This window comes from Thunnus albacares, chromosome 19 (genome assembly GCF_914725855.1).
Source record: "Thunnus albacares chromosome 19, fThuAlb1.1, whole genome shotgun sequence".
Lineage (NCBI taxonomy): Eukaryota > Metazoa > Chordata > Actinopteri > Scombriformes > Scombridae > Thunnus > Thunnus albacares.
Window position 1 is genome coordinate 22838929 of NC_058124.1, and position 22549 is coordinate 22861477.

At 37.1% G+C, this 22549-nt stretch overlaps 1 protein-coding gene and 2 long non-coding RNA genes across 7 annotated transcripts; 1 reads left to right on the top strand and 2 right to left on the bottom strand.

The window, feature by feature from the left end:
* Positions 1–1546: 1546 nt before the first annotated feature.
* On the bottom strand, positions 1547–21863 carry LOC122969533 (CD209 antigen-like protein E). Of its 5 annotated transcripts, XM_044335278.1 has the most exons (10): positions 21483–21863; positions 21153–21230; positions 19465–19587; positions 19154–19231; positions 18877–18975; positions 3707–3805; positions 3396–3455; positions 3103–3254; positions 2828–2952; positions 1547–2736 (listed from the first exon to the last, which is right to left on the bottom strand). In XM_044335278.1, exons 1-10 carry the CDS (start codon positions 21544–21546, stop codon positions 2550–2552), a joined length of 1065 nt encoding a protein of 354 aa, XP_044191213.1. In that variant the 5' UTR covers positions 21547–21863; the 3' UTR covers positions 1547–2549. The 5 variants fall into 5 exon arrangements, with proteins under 5 accessions (XP_044191213.1, XP_044191216.1, XP_044191215.1 ...); XM_044335281.1 differs by lacking the exons at positions 2828–2952; positions 3103–3254; positions 3396–3455; positions 3707–3805 and adding exons at positions 17993–18117; positions 18266–18417; positions 18559–18627; XM_044335280.1 differs by lacking the exons at positions 1547–2736; positions 2828–2952; positions 3103–3254; positions 3396–3455; positions 3707–3805 and adding exons at positions 17427–17902; positions 17993–18117; positions 18266–18417; positions 18559–18624.
* Positions 7557–9391, bottom strand: LOC122969542. Its single transcript, XR_006399036.1, has 4 exons — positions 9019–9391; positions 8634–8867; positions 8350–8428; positions 7557–7631 (listed from the first exon to the last, which is right to left on the bottom strand). It is a non-coding gene; the product is annotated as an uncharacterized LOC122969542 (long non-coding RNA).
* LOC122969543 lies at positions 11945–19551 on the top strand. Its single transcript, XR_006399037.1, has 3 exons — positions 11945–12503; positions 18296–18450; positions 19467–19551. It is a non-coding gene; the product is annotated as an uncharacterized LOC122969543 (long non-coding RNA).
* Positions 21864–22549: the final 686 nt, after the last annotated feature.

Sequence of the window (22549 nt, forward strand, 5' to 3'; positions counted from 1 at the left end):
GTGTCCAGCAGTTAAACTTTCAAGATGAAAAATATTTACATATTCAAAGATTTCCCAGTGAAAGGAGTGGATGTAATCTATCAAACAAAGGTCAACTTAAATCTGCATTCATCTTTTTGGCCCCTTGGGGGCAGCAGAACAAAAAGTGAACAGGATATTAAAGGACTGGTTCACATTTTTTAAAGTCTGTCTTAAAACAACAGTCAGATGCCCAAATGAACAGTGAAAGAGGTTCTCAGTAATCTGTAATCATTCCTCCTGTTCATACTGGCTGTTTAAAGATCCCCTTCAACTGTGCTTTCAATGTAAGTGATGGGGGCCAAAATCCACAGTGTGTCCACACAGTCATTTTGTGTGAAAATTCATTTAAAAATCATGTGGAGCTTATATGAGGCGTCAGCAGTCTGAGTTAGTCATATCAAGTGGATATGTGCCCCAACCTGCTGTATTCAACCTTTACTGGAAGTGCGTTAAACTCGCTGCAGAGCTGTGCACCTACACGCATAGTGAGGGCAGAAAAAGTCACACTGAATGATGTTGATTCACGTTTATGTGTGAAACATGAACATGTATTGATATTCTTGGCTTTTTGCTCTGTCCTGCTGAATGTCCATGTCTATTACAGGCCATATCCTGTCATTTCCCTACAATTAAAATGCTGTCAGGAACCATTAAAGAGAAGCACAGTGAATATTTCATTCCTCATCTCCTCCTGTGATGTTCATTCTGTCTGGAAGGAGCTTTAATCTTGTTTAAATCATAACTTAGAAACATAATATTTGATAAGAGAGCCTCTACTTTCTAACATTCCCAGTATAAAGTCATATATTTGTTTGATATGTTCTTACTTATGGAGGCAGACACTGTCAATTTTTTTTAATTTGAATTTTAATCAGGTATTTTGTTCAATTCGGGGGCAATTCAGAGTTTCCAATCAGCCTAACCTGCATGTATTTGTGTTGTTGGAGGAAACTGGAGTGCTGGGAGAAAAGCCACACAGACACGAGGAGAACACGCAAACTCCACACAGAAATAAGCAGCTGGTCAGGTGGAGGTGTTTCTGTGAGGCTGCAGTGCTGATAACTGAGCCAATGTGCCGCCCTGAAGAGGGAAGGAGGTTAGGACAGATAGAGGGAGGACTGGAGAGAGGGAGATGGAGGGAGGGTGGAGAGGTGAAGGGGGGAGGAAGAGGGAGCTACTGCTGTCTGGCCTGTGCTGAACAACCAGCAGCTTCCTCCACGTTACTGTCACTGTCACACATCTTCTTCTTCTACATCCAGCTCCAAAAAGCTTTTTTCTTCTCAGTCTTCTCTTTTTCTGTCTGTTTCTTTTCTTTCTTTTCCTTCTTTGTTTTTTCCTCCACTTATCCTGAATCTGCAGCTTCACCTGGAGCGTTTCATCTCTCAGCTCCGAGGTCGCTACTTTGCCTGCCTCCCATCCTGCTGTCATGGAGGTGTACTCCTCCTTCCAGAAGCGCTCAATTTGTGGGGTCTTTTGGAGACGTATCCCTTTAAGATGATGTGTAGTTTCTCTTTTCATGTTCCTCTTTTGAGTTCCTCTTTGGTTGCTAGATCTGCCTCCAGCTTGTTAATTGTTACTTTGGTGTTTTGTAACTCGCGTTTAACTTCCAGAGGCTGAAAACATGATCGCTATTATTAGTCTTTGGAGCCGTCTCTAGACAAACTAACGTGACCAAACCCTTGTAATGAAGGAACATGTGACCCAGTGCAACAGTTTGCCTAATTGACGTGTTTTTTAATAGTTCTTGGGCAACAATGGAGGTCTACAGCACAGAGGAATAAGATCAATTAGGCTTTAGATACACACACAATACTTGTAAGTAGATCAATTCATTGTTGGTTTGGTCAAATAGCCTCTACAGCCAACTGAATAAACTCATGTCATACAAACACCGTTTTCAACTGTGTATTTACTGTCACGGTTCACCTTTCTGTCATGTCCCCTAATGACAGTAAGTATATATGTAACAGTGATGTAAAAAAAGACAATACATAAATGAAAGTACAGTAAAAACAAAGGCCTCAGTACAGAAATGCATGTGCATAAGTAAGTATTTATTTAAAAAGAAACATTGTAAATGTCCTCCAGCAAAATATTTTTGTCATGGTGTAACGCTCCCCTCCATATCACATGGGAATCCCTGAGATACTCTGTAAACTACATTTAACATGTGATAAGCTGCACTAAAACGGCAATGTTCATTTGTTATTATATTCTTGAAATATATGTCACATGTATATTTCAAAGTTTGGACAGTTTTCTGCATACAATGAACATTTTGATATACACGTCTAGAGTAGAGAGACTAACTCAATACATCACTGGATCATCTGAACATATTTGGACTCATATATTTGAAACGACAAACAAGAAATGCGAATACAGTTGTGAGAAAATGAACTGCAGATTTGAGAATAGCACACTGTGTTTTGAGGAATCATGATTTTTATTTGACAATTGTGCCAAAGCAACTGATGAAAACTGTAAATAGTCTGAGCTCAACTGGATTTCAGAAACACATAACCCTACTAAATCCAGTTTAATGCTTGTTTCTCACAAATAATTCTTTGAGGCTCATCACAGGATTTATCAGACCAACAGTTCAGATCTTCAGGTCCTCCTTTCTCTCCCATCCTCACACAGTCCTCTCCTTCAGGATTTTCCCGTTTTTCCCCTTCCCAATTGTCCGGCTCATCTTCTCGCCAGAAAGACAAACTAAAGGATGGAGAACAGAAAGACTTGGTTAAATAAAAACGAGTTGATTAGATTTTTTTGATTTTTAGAAATGTTATCACAACAATCAAACCTTGTGTTCAGTGGTGAGTCGTCCACCCAAAACCATTTGCCCTCTTTCTTTGAGTCTGTCAGTCCGATCCAGAACTTGTCCTCAGCATCGTTCATTTTGTCACTCAGTTCCTTTGTCAAGAATATCTGAAGAGGAAAAGTTGATGAAATGATGATATGTAACATGACTTTTCTGTGCTGAGACACCATGTTAACTGATTCAGAAACATAAGGATGTGATAAAATGCACAAGAACACAGTCAGTGTGATACATGAACCTGCTGCAGTGTTTTATACCTGTTCATCCCTGCTGTCTATCTTCACCAGGTCTCCTCCGTGACTTTGGCAGTAACGTCTGCTCTCTTCCCAGGATGAAGTTGTGATGGAGAAATAATAGCACTTTCCTCCATGTTGCTCCCAGTCTTTGTCACATTTCGGGCATGAATCATCTTTGAAGAGATTACAGCAAGGAATTGAGTCAGGTGGAACAAATCACTGTTTATCTAACTTTTGTTACCTGTCAATCCATTATAGCTTCTATAATCATCATCAGAGGTTACAAAAGTGTGAAGGAAGAATCCATCACTTACTTGGTTTTATTTCAGGAGGTTGTGGGCAGGAAGGTGGCACCACCTTTCTAGAGAGTGTCTCTGTTGAAAAAGAAGGGATAAAAAAAATGTCACTTTCATCATTCTTATTTAGAAATCTTTCACACTAGTCAAAAAAGTTGAGAATAATAATTGACAACAACTTGAAAATAAATTTATATCATCTAACTGGTCAGCTGAAATGAAAATATACTATAATCTAAAACGTGTAAGGTAACATTAAAGTTACATTGCAGTGTTGCATGAAAAATGTGGACAGAACCTTGTAGAAAGAGTCAAACTCAAACTCTTACCTGTGAAATTTTTCTCCAGATCTTTATACTTGGCTGTCAGTGTTTGGTGCCTTTCTTCCAGTGTTTGGTACTTTTTCTTGGTTTGCATGTGATCATGATCTGTTTTTAAAACAAAAGTAGTCAGTAAAGCTTTAAACAGTCATTTTTGGGCAGGAAGGTGGCACCATCTTTCTAGAGAGTGTCTCTGTTGAAAAAGAAAGGATAAAAAAGAAATGTCACTTTCATCATTCTTATTTAGAAATGTTGCTCCCAGCCTCTCTGACATTTCAGGCATGAATCACCTTTGAAGAGATTCTCATGAAGACTTCAGTGAGGTTTAACAAGTTTATATTTGTGTAATTTGGGGGCAGCAGAAACTTTGAGAAGGAAGAGTTTGAATCTGAGAGCAGCTGAAACAATTAGAACAAATTAATGAACCTTCATAGATACAACATGCTGCCTTTGAGCAAGGCACCTACCTTGCAACTTACTGACACATTCAGTATGAACTGATGCAAAATAAATAATAAAATAGATCCCATCTGACTGACTGTATCTGTTGTTTGTGTTTGGGTCTGTTTGTAGTATTATTAGAGGGTGTAACAGCATCAGAGAACAAATGTGAAGGGAAAATGCATTACTTATTAGAGCCTGTCTGTTATGAAAATGATTTAGAAAATCAATTTCAGTTGTGTTAACAAAACTGTTCACACTATTGTCAACATAGAAAGAGCAATTACATTAAAATACATTAATAACTGGGATCATTGGCCTACTGAAGTTAGGAGGACAATCCAAGCTCCGCAGCTAAGAAGATGTTGGCTCTCCACCGGCAACCTCCTCACACACTTACATGAACACAATGGCTGAACACATTTCTCAATGTGATCATTGTAGAGCTCTCAGTGGCTAGAATGCATGGTGCAAGTGAGAGAAGTGTTACACAATGGACAGGGGCCTATGATAAGGTCTGTCTGTCTTCTGTCTGTTTGATGCAGGTATGATGCTGTAACGTTTCAACTTATCCTGAGATCTGTATTTTATGTGTGTTGAAAATTAAAAAAGAAAACAACATTTTATGAGAAAAGAAGGATGACAATCCAAGTTAAATCCAAAACTTTGTATTTTAAGATGACATTTTTGTGTTAGATTTGTGGACAGTTTCAAACTCAAACTCTGACAGTCTTACCATTGAGATGTCTTTGTACATCTTCGTACTTGGTTTTCAGCATTTGGAGACTTTCCTTGGTTTGCATGTTGACCATAGCTGATGGGGGAAAAGAGACACATCTTTTTGTTAATCAGTGCTTGATAATGAGCAATGATGACAATCTAGTTTCACTGAAAGACAAAACTCACTAATGTTACAGCTTTTCTCAGTAGCTTTGGCACAAATAACTCTATAATGATAAATTTCATAACTCTTCAAAAATGAAATTCTTCAATTCACAGGTTTTCTAGCATCAGAGTATGCATTTATTGTTGCTTTTACACATTCAAAAGTACAATTATGTTAAGCGGATCACTCTGCTGTTTCATTAGAAACTTTGTTCCTTTTAGATGAGTTTATGTTCATTGTGTGAATCTTCACAGGCATTATTTTAAGTTACACAATTCACTATAAATCTTGACTTTTGTATCAGAAGATTTCATGGGTCACATTCAGTTGGCTGTAAAGGATATTTGATTTTACTGTTGGGTTAGTGTATGTTAATGAGATTATGCATGTCTCCAAAATGAAAAAAAAAGACTGATTAGTATTGTTTGATTTAATAATTCATGCTTGCATGTTGTACACTCACAACAATTATTGAATTATTAAATCAAGAGCACAAATTACTAATTTGAGATCACGAAATGATTAAATAAATGATTAAATCAAGTGCCCAAGTAATTATTTTTGTGGACTTGTTAAATACAGGTTCCATCAATAGTGAAATAAGTGACCTGTGTGCATGTACTATAGAGGTAAAGGGACTCTGGTCATAAATCCTTTGACATTTAACTGTCTTGACCTGAGCAAAGACAATAAGAAACATCACTTGCTGGCAGAGAAGCACTGATTGATGAAGTTACTTTGACAATAAAGATAAATATCTTGAGTTGGTCTTTTGCTGGACAGTTGAAGCGCAGCACAGTATAAAATGATGTGGTGATTTATTTCTTAGTGTTTTGAGAACTGCAACATTGTTTCAGAAAATGTGCTTTAAGCAACTGAGAAAAACTGTAAATGAGGTGATAAAAGTCTTTCAGCTAAGTTTAGTTATTTTAGATCAGCCACCTGATTGTTCTAAAAGTAAAACTACATTGATAAAACTGTACAAACTTACAGACACGATAAATAACAATGACAGTGGCAACCAAAAGAGCGCTGAGAACCAGCAGGGCCACTCTCTCTGATGTGACCTTTGACCCTCCTTTTGACACTGCATGTTGTTGGGAGTCAAGAGCTTCACCTGTTACAGTTAGAAGAGACTGAGATGTAAATTAGACTTGAGTTTGGGTACAGAGTATTGACACAACAACATGCACACCTGTACAATATAATGCAGCCAGACTTAAAGGACAGGTTCCCAAGTCTCCCAGTCAGGAGCCCAAATGAACATTGAAACATGTTTTTCTTGCTGTAATCATTTCTCCTGTTCATACTGACCATAAAAAGATCCCTTCATAATACATTTACAATGTAAGCGATGGGGGACAAAATCCACAGTCCTCCTTCTGTGCAAAAATGTATTTAAAACTTTATCTGAAGCTAATATGAAGCTTCAATCATCCAAATGAGTCAAAACAAGTAGATATCTTTCAACGTTACAGTCTTTTTAGTGGCAAAGTTCCTCTTTTTGTTATTATACTTCCACCGCAACTCAACAAGGAAACACAAAGAGAGAATTTGATGCTAAAAAGACTGTAAATGTGGCAGATATCCACTTGATATGACTAACTCAGACTGCTGAAGCCTCATATAAGCAGATAAACATTTCCATAAATGTTTGCACAAAACAAGGACTGTAGATTTTGGCCCCACTTACATTGTAAACATATTTAGAGAGGATCTTATAATAACCAGTATGAACAGGAGGAATGATTAAAGTGAGCAAAACCTGTTTCAATGTTCATTTGAAAACTGACTATTGTTTTAAGACAGACTTGAAAAACTGGGAACCCGTCCTTTAAAACCTCTCTGACATAATCTCCACAGAAACAGAATATTATGAGGTAGCATTTTTTTGCTATTAGAGGATCACACAAATGTTCATATTACTGTACCTGCAGAAACCTTAATGTTGAATTATTTTGTCTGCAATTTTGGATTTTCATCTTTTCATAGTCCAAAAATCTCTTATTAATAAAATATTATTGAAGCCGAATGACCACGACAGCTAAGACGTGGTCCTCTGAACTGGGCACTTATTGTGTTTGCTACATGCATTGACATATGAATATATAGCAAATATAACAACAAACATATAATTGATAGAGAAAAATAACACTTTATATGAGTACTGCTATCGCTATAAGAATATGTAAACATGGTTACAAACCTTATTTGGAAATAATTTCATTGATTCATTGATTTCAACATCAGAGGTAAACAAGGCCAGTATTTATGCAACTGCTAATAGTAAACTTTTGAACTTAATTGAAAGATAAAAGTAAAAATCCTTCACTTTTACTCAAACTAAAGAATAAAAACTATTTATCACCTTTTAATATCTTTTGACTTAAAAACACTCCTGGTTGCATACAAATAACAATCAGCAAGACAAGTAATTTAGCAAAAGGTAAAGAGACCTTCAGACTTGATACTTTGTGTGTCAGATAACTTCCTCATTTGTTATCTGCCTTCCTGTCTTCACTCCTTTAATGGTATAATTGTAGATCTCCTCACACCCAGTGCCTTTCTTTCTTTCTTTCTTTTTATTTTTCTGTTTTTCTTTGTTGACTGGCAGGTAACAGTTAAAAAAAACAGGAGAGATTTAAAAGGAGAACAAGATGGCATGTACAAATAAAGCTGCACAAACACGGTCTGATTAAAAACTTAAAGTTACATTATATTTGCCATAAGGTTTGGTCAAACCTGGAAGTATGTCTATATTTCATTCAGGCAGCTGAAGCCTGCGTGACGAAGCTCTTCTGCTGCGGTTGAAGCAGTAAAACAGGCCTACTTCCTAATTATAATCCAAAGTACACTAAATACAAATACGACTTTACCTCAAACTATTTAATTAGCATATCTGTAAATATAGCTCAAATTTATATGGAAAAAAAATCTGATGAATTTGAGAATTCTGAAGTTGCAGAAAATTTCAACAACTTAAAAGTGGTCATCAAGAGGATCTTACAGGATGAATGACGTGTGATTAACTGGTAAAGAAATTTAACGACAAACTTGGCTTACTTTGTAAAAACATGAAATACTTTGCTAATTTTAATATAAATTTATAGGATACAACGCTGGAGCTGGTTTCAAGCACATTAAGATAACATGAGGGTGCAGTCTTTTAGAAGAAGAATACACGTTTTTCTCTTGGAAAAATAACAATTTTGTTTAGACTGGTGGCTGTTTGCCTGATGATGACCTCTGGGGTCTGACTGTAGGGGTCAGAGGTCATCGTTCCCCTCCAAGTAGATTAACCACCACCTCCATTTCTAGTTTTTACCTTCTGTGTGACTCATCATGCAGAGTTTTCAAGATCCTGACTTCAGAGTAAAGGGTGACAGTCACTGAGGAAGCTTTCTCTGCAACAAAAGAACACAACACTAAACTGCTGTTGGGTCCTTTTGAAATAATCTGTGAAGATAAAATTTCCATTTATTCTGTAAATGTTCATATTTTACTCAAGTTATAACATAAAGACACCTTGTGGAAGTATTCGGTATCTTTTTGAAAAGCTTTGGCATAGATAGATAGATAGATAGATAGAGCATTGTATTTAAGACTCACCATTGACCTTTCTCCACTGCTCTCTTTAGGGTTGTGAGCTTCCACATTAATCTCTGGTATTTCACCGCTGTGTGAAAAACTTCCTGTTACCCAAAAATGTTTTCACTGTAATCAAACCTTGTGTTCAGTGATGAGTCATCCACCCAAAACCATTTCCTCTGAGTCTGTCAGTCTGACCCAGAACTTGTCCCCTTCATAGTTCATTTTGTCACTCAGTTTCTTCTCCAAGACTGTCTGAAGAGGAAAAGTTGATGAAAATGATGATATGTAACATGACTTTTCTGTACTGAGACACCATGTTAACTGCTTCACAATCACACATATGTGATAAAATACAAAAGAACAGAGTCAGTGCTCTACATGAACCTGCTGCAGTGTTTTATACCTGCTCCTTCATGCTGTCTATCTTCACCAGGTCTCCTCCATGACTTAAGCAGAGATGTCTGCTCTCTTCCCAGGATGAATAATTGGTGGAGAAATAATAGCACTTTCCTCTAAATTGCTCCCAGACTTTCTCACATTTCAGGCCTTGAATCATCTTTAACAACAACTTAACAACAAACATATAGTTGATACACAAAAATAACACTTTATATGAGTACTGCTATCACTATAAGAACATGTAAACATGGTTACAAACCTTATTTAGAGATAATTTAATTTGATTGATTTCAACATCAGAGGTAAACAAGGCCAGTATTTATCCAACTGCTAAGAGTAAACTTTTGAACTTAAGTGTAAGATTAAAGTAAAAATCCTTCACTTTTACTCCTACTCACAAATTTAAACACATAATATGTAATTTCAGCCACTGGGGGTCTCTCAATCAAAACAATAACAAAAGACGGAGTGTGATGACGGTGTGAAGTAGCGTGGGATCATGGGAGTTGTTGTCTTCATTGTTAAACAACAAGCTCCTCCGGGATAGGATTACTCCAGTGTTCATCGTTCCATCGTTCAGGATGACGCCATTGACAGGGGCCAAATGAAACGGTCCGTTACCTTGATTAAAATGACTGATTTCACTGCGTTTGAAAATTGTTGGAAACATTTGGGATAATGTAAGTACACAACTCAACAAAACATATAACATAGGTCTAGTTGTTGTTAAACATGTTAATGTGGAATAGTTACATATTATAGCTTTAAGAATAAAAACTATTTATCTACTTTTAACTTCTTTTGCCTTAAAAACACTCCTGGTTGCATACAAATAACAATCAGCAAGACAAGTAATTTAGCAAAAGGTAAGGAGACAGTTAAGAAAAACAGGAGAGATTTAACAGGAGAACGAGATGACGTACAAATAAAGCTGCACAAACATGGTCTGATTAAAAACTTAAAGTTTGATTATATTTGCCATAAGGTTTGGTCAAACTTGGAAGTATGTCTATATTTCATTCACAGCAGCTGAAGCCTGTGTGACGAACCTCTTCTGCTGCTGTTAAAGCAGTAAAGCAGGCCTACTTCCTCAATTATAATCCAAAGTACACTAAATACAAATACAACTTTACCTTAAACAAATAGCATATCTGTAAATATACCTCAAATTTATATGGAAAAAAAATCTGATGTATTTGAGAATTCTGAAGTTGCAGAAAATTTCATCAACTTAAAAGTGGTCATCAAGAGGATCTTGGTGGTGTCTCTGGTAAAGAAGTTTAACCACAAACTTGCACAAACAAGTTTACTTTGTAAAAACAGGAAATACTTGTGTTGAAATGCTAATGTTAATAAATATTTATAAGGTACAAAGCTGAAGCTGGTTTCAAGCACTTTGAAATTACTTTAAATTACAGTCTTTTAGAGGAAGAATACATGTTTTTCTCTTGGAAAAAAACTCAATTTCAGTTAGACTGGTGGCTGTTTGCCTGATGATGACCTCTGGGGTCTGACTGTAGGGGTCAGAGGTCATCGTTCCCCTCCGAGTAGATTAACCACCACCTCCATTTCTAGTTTTTACCTTCTGTGTGACTCATCATGCAGAGTTTTCAAGATCCTGACTTCAGAGTAAAGGGTGACAGTCACTGAGGAAGCTTTCTCTGCAACAAAAGAACACAACACTAAACTGCTGTTGGGTCCTTTTGAAATAATTGGTGTAACTGCGGAAGATAAAATTTCCATTTATTCTGTAAAAGTTCATATTTTACTCAAGTTATAACAAATGAAAACACCTTGTGGAAGTATTTAGTACCTTTCTGAAAAGCTTTGGCATGTATAGATAGATGGGTGGATGGATAGATAGATAGACAGACTTGTATTTAAGACTCACCATTGACCTTTCCCCGTATCATTGGTTCTGTCCCAGTCTGGCTCTATGTCCCTCCACCAGTCCACCAGATGCCCTCGGACTTTTTCCCAGTTTGTTGAACTGGACTGAGTGGCAGTAGGCCCTGCAGGTTGACACTGAAGTTTGCTTTGACACTTATCTTAAGGAAATGTGACTGAAGACTGTTGCTTGCTACACACTGACCCTCATAGATATTATGTGCAAAAGTGAACTGAAACTGAGAGCAACAGTTGTCTTTCAGTCCTATTTTTATTGTTACATGCAGGCCACTCCTCTTGACAAACTTGTTGTTTGATGTTTATGTCAACAGCAATGTATGTTTGAGTTCTTTAAGGATGCTAAGGTTGTCAATGCTACGTTGAGGTGTTTGTGCTGTTTCTGCTCAGTGTGACTTGTGTATTTAAGTTATATTCATGTGTATGCTGTGTTTTTAGTTTTCAGTTTGCCCTGTGTTTGTCCTCCTGTGTTCCCAGCCTGCTTTTCCCTCCACTCTTCCCTCTTCACCTGCCCTGCATCATCCTCATTATCCCTGCCCTTTTCCCAGTATCTTCCATGAGGAGTCTCCAAAAGGAGGCGTGGTCCCCATGGCTCCTGATACTCCTGGACTCTCTCAGCAGTCCAGTGCCACAGAGTCTCTGTTACTCAGCGTAACTACTGAGGTCCAGTCTGTCTTTGCTGAGCTGCAGCAACAAAGTGAACAACAGAACATCATAAGAAATGATTCTGCACACTGACTGGCATAGCTTAACCAAATATACATTAAAATAACTTAAGTACAGAAGTAACACATCTCCTACTCAGTCCAGTCTTCATCAAACAGAGAAAGAGTCTGAGAGCATCTGGTGGACTGGTGGACAACGGCAACTAATGAATATAGAGTCAGACTCTCTAGAGCAGGGGTCGACAACCCGCGGCTCTTTCAATTCTCTGCCCTGGCTCCCTGTGGCTTTGAAACAAAATATCAATAAATAATGGCTATTTAATTTATTTTATTTTATTTTATTTAGTTATTTTATTTTAATGTAATATTTGTTATTTTGGAGAGTTAGGTGATCTTGTAATATAAAAATAAAACGTGTTTTAATATTTTGTCGGTCGAAATATACGTCACCTGCCGGGCCGTTGCCGGGCAACAGGTAAGTGCATTTTTTGAGCGGTCTACCCCGGTAAGCTAACGATGGAAAAATCCAAAAAAGAGAAAGATTTCTAATGAAAATAGAACTTTTAATGCTTCATGGACAGATTTATTTGCTTTTACTGTTGACGAGAATGGTTCACCTGTTTGCTTAATATGTGGGGAGAAATTGGTGAACAACAACAAATGAAACCTTGAGAGACATTTCCAAAACAAACACTCAGCTTTCGCTGAAAAATACCCAACTGGAGATGATCGAAAAAGAACAGTTTCGGAACTGCTGCGGAAAACTGACCAGAGCAAAAACACTTTGAAGAGGTGGATGAAGTCTACAAATTCATGCACTTCGGTTAGTTTTGTAGCAGCTCAGGAGATCACCAGGCACGGGAAGCCGTTCAACATGCTGCTTCTGATCTCCTTTGAGGTACATCGTACATCCACACAGGTTGGAGTTTTGCATAACATATCTTAAAACTATCTTAATGACCTGTCAGGCAGATTTATGATTAAAAATACTCCTGACCTTAATGACAGTGCCGAGTGTAACGGGGGGTTATAATACCCCCGTTAAGTTTGTTTTATATCGCTGATAATAGTGACAGCCTACAGTCTCTGCGTTGTGTTGTGATGATGATGATGATGGTGGACTAACGGCTGACAGTTAGTAACATCAGTTGACTCCAACGAAGACACCCAGACAGCTCCGATGTCGATTCAATGATGTCTGTTTATTGCTTACAAGCACTCCGGGATCTGGGGGATACAAGCCCGGTCTCAATAAAACTATTTAACATAAATAAAATCATAATCAAAGGAAACTTACAATACTAATAAATGATTTCTGTGACGAAGCTTAATAACCGTTAAATAACAAATTACAGGGTCAACGGTCTAACCTTGATCAGGATCAAAAACTCACTATATTACAGATTACACAAACACACTCTTGATACAGATGAATCAGTTCACATAGATAATCACTCTGAATGTCAATATAATTATAATTAGTAATAAAGTCTATCTCAGGTCAGCTATACATTATTATTTACAGGTTTTCATTTAATAGTCACACACTCACCTGGACGATACAAGCCCGGTCTGACTTGTTCCCCCGGTGATGGGCTTTATAGCTGCATCGTTACCTTGGATACTATGCAGCCAAGTATTAAATATTAAATATAACATAACAGCATAAAATAATGAAAGTAACACAAAATGTACAACTTACAAATATTAAATAAAGGTAAAATTACTGACAAAATTCTATTCTATATTAAAAGATTTTGCTGTTAGACATAGTGACCATTTAAAGCACAACTAATGTATTTAATGTAACATGCAAGACGTGTATGTTACATGAGCATATGACTATTATATCTGCAAAATATTAAATTCTTAAAAATAACTAAAAAAATCATTGTACATATGGCAGAATAGTAAAGCATTTAGTCAGTCTGTAATGGCAGACAGGTTGTCCATAACATAGTTGACTAACTAACTAGCAAAAATATGTTTTCCCTTAAAATATCAAAAAAGCTGTTAATGTTGAATGAATGAATATTTTAACTTAAACCACTGATTGTTTTTTTGTTTTTTTAGAAAACACAATACATTCATACGTTTTTGTTAATGCGAAATATGCACCCCTAATTAGATATTCACTCATAAGTGTAACTATAAGTGGTGTAATCGTCATTTTAGGGATCAAACAGATTTTGCGGCTCCAGGTGTGTTTTATTTGGTGGGAAATGGGCTCAAATGGCTCTTTGTACGCTGAAGGTTGCTGACCCCTGCTCTAGAGTCTCAAGAGTCAGTAACAAAACATTTCATATTCATGAACACAAATTTAGAAGTACAGCAGATGTGGACGTACTGCCCCCTTCTGGATGTATCTTTACTGTGAATCTTTGCTTGCAGAATATTTTTTTTAAATCTGTTTTTATTGCTGTGGTCTTTTTACCTTTTTTATATATTCAGTTGCAAGTTTCTTTAGTTACAACATATTCTACAGCAGGAAAAGAAAGAACTGGAGCAGGAGAATACAACAAATAAGACAGTTGAAATGAGATAATAATGCATTTTTACTGCCATGCAGACCCCTTTAAAAACAATGTGTCAGATTATATTTAGCACAAATTATGTTCAATCACTGTCTGTCATCTGTTACATGTGATCCCTTCCTTTGTGGAGCATCTTGAAGAAACTACATTTTACTACATTCAACACAGTGAAGCTACACACAGCATCACTGTGTTGAATGATGTGTGTGCAGAGTTTGTATTCAGGGGGAAAAGTCTGTGCTCACCTAAAATCTGAGTATAAGGTGTGTATCTACAAACATGATTTGTGATATCACAACTAGTTTGGGAAACCAATCGTGGTCCAGTATGAAACAACACAAGTGTGATGTGGAAACTTGAAACCTGCAGCCCACAAACACTGAGAATGGACTTTTCAGCGGATTACGAGACATCTTGTGTCCAGCAGTTAAACTTTCAAGATGAAAAATATTTACATATTCAAAGATTTCCCAGTGAAAGGAGTGGATGCAATCTATCAAACAAGAGTCAACTTAAATCTGCATTCATCTTTTTGGCCCCTTGGGGGCAGCAGAACAAAAAGTGAACAGAATATTAAAGGACTGGTTCACATTTTTTAAGTCTGTCTCAAAACAACAGTCAGATGCCCAAATGAACAGTGAAAGAGGTTCTCAGTAATCTGTAATCATTCCTCCTGTTCATACTGGCTGTTTAAAGATCCCCTTCAACTGTGCTTTCAATGTAAGTGATGGGGGCCAAAATCCACAGTGTGTCCACACAGTCATTTTGTGTGAAAATTCATTTAAAAATCATGTGGAGCTTATATGAGGCGTCAGCAGTCTGAGTTAGTCATATCAAGTGGATATGTGCCCCAACCTGCTGTATTCAACCTTTACTGGAAGTGTGTTTAACTCGCTGCAGAGCTGTGCACCTACACGCATAGTGAGGGCAGAAGAAGTTACACTGAATGATATTTATACATGTTTATGTGAAACATGAACATGTATTGATATTCTTGGCTTTTTGCTCTGTCCTGCTGAATGTCCATGTCTATTACAGGCCATATCCTGTCATTTCCCTACGATTAAAATGCTGTCAGGAACCATTAAAGAGAAGCACAGAGAATATTTCATTCCTCATCTCCTCCTGTGATGTTCATTCTGTCTGAAAGGAGCTTTAATCTTGTTTATATCATAACTTAGAAACATAATATTTGATAAGAGAGCCTCTACTTTCTAACATTCCCAGTATAAAGTCATATATTTGTACTGATATGTTCTTACTGATGGAGGCAGACACTGTCAAATATTTTTTTATATTTGAATTTTAATCAGGTATTTTGTTCAATTTGGGGGCAATTCAGAGTTTCCAATCAGCCTAACCTGCATGTATTTGTGTTGTTGGAGGAAACTGGAGTGCTGGGAGAAAAGCCACACAGACACGAGGAGAACACGCAAACTCCACACAGAAATAAGCAGCTGGTCAGGTGGAGGTGTTTCTGTGAGGCTGCAGTGCTGATAACTGAGCCAGTGTGCCGCCCTGAAGAGGGAAGGAGGTTAGGAAAGATAGAGGGAGGACTGGAGAGAGGGTGGGGGTGAGGGAGGAAAGGAGGGAGGATAGAGAGAGGGAGATGGAGGGAGGGTGGAGAGGTGAAGGGGGGAGGAAGAGGGAGCTACTGCTGTCCGGCCTGTGCTGAACAACCAGCAGCTTCCTCCACGTTACTGTCGCTGTCACACTTCTTCTTCTTCTACATCCAGCTCCAAAAAGCTTTTTTCTTCTCAGTCTTCTCCTCTTTTTCTGTCTGTTTCTTTTCCTTCTTTTCCTTCTTTGTTTTTTCCTCCTCTGTCTGTCTGTCTTCGCCTTCTTCTTGCGAGACCAGGAACATCTGAACATCTTCTTCTTTTTCAAATTTCCTCCAGTTTCTTCTTCTCCTCCTCCATCTGTTTAACTCTGGCCTCCCAGGTCTCTTCTGTCTCAGCCAGCTCCTTTGTGAGTTTCTCCTCCAGAGCGTCGCACTTGTTCTGCCAAGTTTTCTGGCTCTGGAGGAGTTCAGTCTCTTTGCTGCTCAGCTGGATGGAGATCTCCGTCAGCCTCTCGGACAGATTCTTCTTCTCTTTCCTGAGCGTCAGGATTTCAGTGTCTCTCTGGTTGAGTGGCTCTTCCAGCTACTTCACCTTTTTCTGCCACTTATCTTGAATCTGCAGCTTCACCTGGAGCGTTTCATCTCTCAGCTCCGAGGCCGCTACTTTGCCTGCCTCCCATCCTGCTGTCATGGAGGTGTACTCCGCCTTCCAGAAGCGCTCCATTTGTGGGGTCTCCAGGGAATTCTTTTGGAGACGTATCTCTTTAAGATGATGTATAGTTTCTCTTTTCATGTTCCTCTTTTGAGTTCCTCTTTGGTTGCTAGATCTGCCTCCAGCTTGTTAATTGTTACTTAGGTGTTTCGTAACTTGCGTTTAACTTCCGGAGGCTGAAAACATGATCGCTATTATTAGTCTTTGGAGCCGTCTCTAGACAAACTAACGTGACCAAACCCTTGTAATGAAGGAACATGCGACCCAGTGCAACAGTTTGCCTAATTGACGTGTTTTTTAATAGTTCTTGGGCAACAATGGAGGTCTACAGCACAGAGGAATAAGGTAAATTAGGCTTTAGACATACAATACTTGTAAGTAGATCAATTCATTGTTGGTTTGGCTCCAAACATGAGATTTGTTAACAATAAGAAAAATGTAGAAAATCGCCAGCCTTATCCTTTTAGCCATTTTCTGAAACACTGTCAGAGCTCTGTGAACACTAAGAGCAATCACCACACCATTTTATACTGAGCACTCAAAACTTTTAACTTATGTTTTTAAAGTAAATAACTTCCTCGACATGTTTAGTATGTGACAGTGTGACAGAATGTAATTTCTTATTGAGACTTACACACACAAACCAAATAATAAAGTCAAATAGCCTCTACAGCCAACTGAATAAACTCATGTCATACAAATACTGTTTTCAACTGTGTATTTACTGTCACGGTTCACCTTTCTGTCATGTCCCCTAATGACAGTAAGTATATATGTAACAGTGATGTAAAAAAAGACAATACATAAATGAAAGTACAGTAAAAACAAAGGCCTCAGTACAGAAATGCATGTGCATAAGTAAGTATTTATTTAAAAAGAAACATTGTAAATGTCCTCCAGCAACATATTTTTGTCATGGTGTAACGCTCCCCTCCATATCACATGGGAATCCCTGAGATACTCTGTAAACTACATTTAACATGTGAAAAGCTGCACTAAAACGGCAATTTGTTATTATATTTTTGAAATATGTATATTTGAAAAGTTTGGACAGTTTTCTGCATACAATGAACATTTTGATATACACGTCTAGTGTAGAGACACTAACTCAATGCATCACTGGATCATCTGAACATATTTGGACTCATATATTTGAAACGACAAACAAGAAATGTGAATACAGTTGTGAGAAAATGAACTGCAGGTTTGAGAATAGCACACTGTGTTGTAAGAATCATGATTTTTATCTGATAATTGTGCCAAAGCAACTGATAAAAACTGTAAATAGTCTGAGAAGTCTGAGCTCAACTGGATTTCAGAAACACATAACCCTACTAAATCCTTTTTCTGCTTGTTTCTCACAAATACTTCTTTGAGGCACGTCACAGGATTTATCAGACCAACAGTTCAGCTCTGCAGGTCTTCCTTTCTCTCCCATCCTCACACAGTGCTCTCCTTCAGGATTTTCCCCTTCCCAATTGTCCGGCTCACCTTTTCGCCAGAAAGACCAACTAAAGGATGGAGAACAGAAAGACTTGGTTAAATAAAAACGAGTTGATTAGATTTTTTGATTTTTAGAAATGTTTTCACAACAATCAAACCTTGTGCTCAGTGGTGAGTCGTCCACCCAAAACCATTCGCCCTCTTCCTTTGAGTCTGTCAGTCCGATCCAGAACTTGTCCTCATGATAGTTCATTTTGTCACTCAGTTCCTTTGTCAAGAATATCTGAAGAGGAAAAGTTGAAATGATGATATGTAACATGACTTTTCTGTGCTGAGACACCATGTTAACTGATTCAGAAACATAAGGATGTGATAAAAATGCACAAGAACACAGTCAGTGTGCTACATGAACCTGCTGCAGTGTTTTATACCTGCTCAGCCCTGCTGTCTATCTTCACCAGGTCTCCTCCGTGACTTTGGCAGTAACGTCTGCTCTCTTCCCAGGATGAATTTGTGGTGGAGAAATAATAGCACTTCCCTCCACATTGCAGCCAGCCTTTGTCACATTTCGAGCATGAATCATCTTTGAAGAGATTACAGCAAGGAATTGAGTCAGGTGGAACAAATCACTGTTTATCTAACTTCTGTTACCTGTCAATCTATTATAGCCTCTATAATCATCATCAGAGGTTACAAAAGTGTGAAGGAAGAATCCATCACTTACTTGGTTTTATTTCAGGAGATTGTGGGCAGGAAGGTGGCACCATGTTTTGAGTGAATTTCAGTGTCTCTTCTAAATAAGATTGATGAAAGTGACATTTTTTTTTATCCTGTCTTTTTTAACAATCTTTCACACTAGTCAAAAAAGTTGAGAATAATAATTGACAACAACTTGAAAATAAATTTATATCATCTAACTGGTCAGCTGAAATGAAAATATACTATAATCTAAAATGTGTAAAGTAACATTAAAGTTACATTGCAGTGTTGCATGAAAAATGTGGACAGAACCTTGTAGAAAGAGTCAAACTCAAACTCTTACCTGTGAAATTTTTCTCCAGATCTATATACTTGGCTGTCAGTGTTTGGTACATTTCTTCCAGTGATTGGTACTTTTTCTTGATTTGCATGTGATCATGATCTGTTTTTAAAACAAAAGTAGTCAGTAAAGCTTTAAACACTCATTTAGTAACTCAGTTAAAAAAATGTATTTAAACTTTGAGGGATTTTATTTCAAAGCCAACAGCAGATGGAGTTAACAGTTTTGCATGAAAAATGTGGACAGAACCTTGTAGAAAGAGTCAAACTCAAACTCTTACCTGTGACATTTTTCTTCAGATCTTTATACTTGGCTGTCAATGTTTGGTACATTTCCTTGGTTTGCATGTGATCATAATCTGTTTTTAAAACCAAAGTACTCAGTAAAGCTTTAAACACTCCTTTAGTAACTCAGTTAGTGCTCGATAATGAGCAGGAGTCTGTTTATCAGAGGAAACTTAACTCCTTTCCAAGATTAGACTGATGATGTTTATCTGATTATGTAACTATGAATAATAACTACTGCAGATATCTTATGAATTTTGAAGGTTAATCTACATCAACCCACTTTAATAAAACTGCTCAAACTTACAGACATAACAAAGAGCGATGACCACAACTGCCAAGAGAACACAGAGAATCACCAGGGCAACTTTCAGTGATTTGACCTTTGACCCTCCATTTGACACCGCTTGTTGGGAAGCTGTTGAACATTCTGTTAAATGCAGAAATTACCAGTTGAACCAACAGCTCTCTGATATCATTATGACAGAAATGAAAGATTATAAATGTCATAAAAATGGCATTTGTTGCATTAGTTTACACAGATGTTAGTATTACTGCGTTCACACCTTCTCTCTGCACATAATAAAACAATTTTTGCCTGTAGGAACGTTAATGTGTCAATAAATAAAACAACTTTCAAATATCCTTACATTTTTTCAAGGAGTCAGATTCTTTGGCAAATCAGAAAAACAGGATGTATGTACAGGATTAGGAAAAGTTCAATTTCATGCAAAATAATGGCAAATTAACAAAGTACTTCTGCAGGTTAAAGACACTCACACAGTGAAATGTTAGTGGAGGCCCAGGTGCATCTGGTGCATATTCACACACTCACACATCTTGAGCGGGCTCTAACTTCCCTTACCCAGAGCTCTGAGCTGTTTATTCTACTTCAACTTAATTCTTTTTATAGTACACATCACTCAAGGTGTCTGTGCACACATAACAGTTTAAGATCTAAACATCAGACACACGGAATCTTAAATTTGGATGTTAATAAAACAACAATAATATAATATAATATAATATTATGGTAAAATCTGATGTTGTTTACCAACCCAGTAAAACTATTAGGGACCATAAAAAGAAAAAGAAAAAAGAAAAAGATGAAACACAAAGCTTCCACACTTTGAGTAACAGATGACTAAATATTTATGCACATATCTATAACCTTTTTTATGACCCTTATTTGTTGGCAGTTCCTCATTTTTGCTCTGCCTCAACTTCTTCTCTTCGCAGCATTTTACAGTAAACTGACAGACAGACTTTCTCTTCACTCAGCAGTTTCTTTCATTGTTTCTTGATTGACAGTCTGTCAGTTAACAGTTAGCAGAGAGGCAGTGAAAGACAAACTGAAAGAGGGAGATTGATAAATAAAAACTATTCATGGCAGTGTTTCTTAAAGCACCCTAACTTTACTTGTAGCGCCTAAAACCTTTGCACAGAACTATAAATATATACTATAATCAGTAGTGAAAAACACACAAAATGGCAATTTTCCTAATTTACCTAAAATTATTCATTTACAACTGTGAATATATCTCAAATCTATCCCTTCTTGAGCCTTTAATGAACTTCAGAATATAGTTCATCCTCCTTTTAGCTGAACTAAACATTATTATACATTGCTGAAGGTGGTTTCAAGTTCATTAAAGTTACATGAGGATACAGTATTTTTAAATATCAAAAAAACTCAGGTTGGCAATTTGATTTCTTTGATACATTTTGCTGTACACAACACATACATTTTATTTTTACGTAATACAATTTATCAAAGGAATCAAATCTACTGCCCTGAACTTTTTGTATTTTTAATATAATCTTATGTTTTTTGTTTCGAGGGACTGAGCTCATCTTTAATGATCTAATGAAGAAAGCTCTGTATGATTGAACAGCAGCATTCGTTTAAAGCACCCAAAATCAAAAAGGCATTATGGTAACTGACTGGAGGTGACAGTTCACCCTCTAGTTTAGTTATCTCTGTTTATTACCTACCAGGCAGCTCGGTGGATGGCTGAGTTTTCGAGATCTTGACTTCAGAGTAAGTGGCTTCAATCGATGAGGAAGCGGTTTCTGCAACACAAAAACACAACCTCAAACTGCTGCTAAATGCGCCACAAACATGTGTTAACTCTTAAAATCATCCGTGTGAGTGTGGAAGCTGTGAGTTCCATTTATTCTATAAATATTCACGTTTAACTCGAGCTCTGATAAACAAAAGAAACTCCTCTTGGAAGCATTGCTTTGACAGCTTTCATAGCAGTCTTAGAAATGTAAGAGTGAGGAGAAATCAATCATTCATCATTAATAGTATTTAAGACTTACCAGTGGTGTCTCCTTTCTTTTTTGTGAATTTAACATCAGAGTAGAGTACTTCAGTTTCAGGCATTTTTCCGCTGTGTGACCATCTGTGACTCTGAGAGACACGAAGGAGAGAGAACTATATTTGAGTTTCACAAAAAAATCTTCCTGTCTGACTCAAGTCCGAGGAAGTGCTTTATCAAGATTGTTGCTCCTCGAAATTTGTGTCACTTCCCTTTTGTTCGGACTAAAATTTTTTTTTTTATCAATGAAGTCAGAGATGGATGTTGTGTTCTATTATGTAGTCTGTTTTTTTTTTTGGTTAAGTTTGAGGGTTTCATGGAAACAGTGAGATAGTCAGGAATCTGAACTCTGACTAACGCTAACATCAGTTACTCTTAAGAAGTGAAAGATTTGTCTTTGTGTAAAAGGATGATGCCAAAAAAATAGTAGTATCAAAATTTGAATTAAAGTTATCATTTGTTTTAAGATTATCTGCTATGGTATTGTACATTATTATTTCATCACAACCAATCAGAAACCTTCTGAAACTCTCCTGAAACATAATCAGTTTTTTACTCCTCCTCCAAAAAATAGATGGAGCCTAAAAGGCACTTAGGAGCATTCAAGTACATCTCAGATCAGTATATGGGGTTTTCTCAGTAAGTGATTTGACCTTTGACCCTCCATTTGACACCGCTTGTTGGGAAGCTGTTGAACATTCTGTTAAATGCAGAAATTACCAGTTGAACCAACAGCTCTCTGATATCATTATGACAGAAATGAAAGATTATAAATGTCATAAAAATGGCATTTGTTGCATTAGTTTACACAGATGTTAGTATTACTGCGTTCACACCTTCTCTCTGCACATAATAAAACAATTTTTGCCTGTAGGAACGTTAATGTGTCAATAAAAAAAAACAACTTTCAAATATCCTTACATTTTTTCAAGGAGTCAGATTCTTTGGCAAATCAGAAAAACAGGATGTATGTACAGGATAGTTCAATTTCATGCAAAATATTGGCAAATTAACAAAGTACTTCTGCAGGTTAAAGACACTCACACGGTGAAACATTTCAGTTAGTGG

Excerpts from the sequence above, each read along its gene's own strand:
- LOC122969533 (XM_044335278.1), bottom strand. The coding sequence starts at position 21,546 with ATGCCTGAAACTGAAGTACTCTACTCTGATGTTAAATTCACAAAAAAG. Across the intron at positions 19,232-19,464 it reads CATCGCTCTTTGTTATGTCT|ATTATGATCACATGCAAACC; the intron begins GTAAGTTTGAGC and ends TTTTAAAAACAG. Across the intron at positions 2,953-3,102 it reads TAGACAGCAGGGATGAACAG|ATATTCTTGACAAAGGAACT; the intron begins GTATAAAACACT and ends TTTCCTCTTCAG.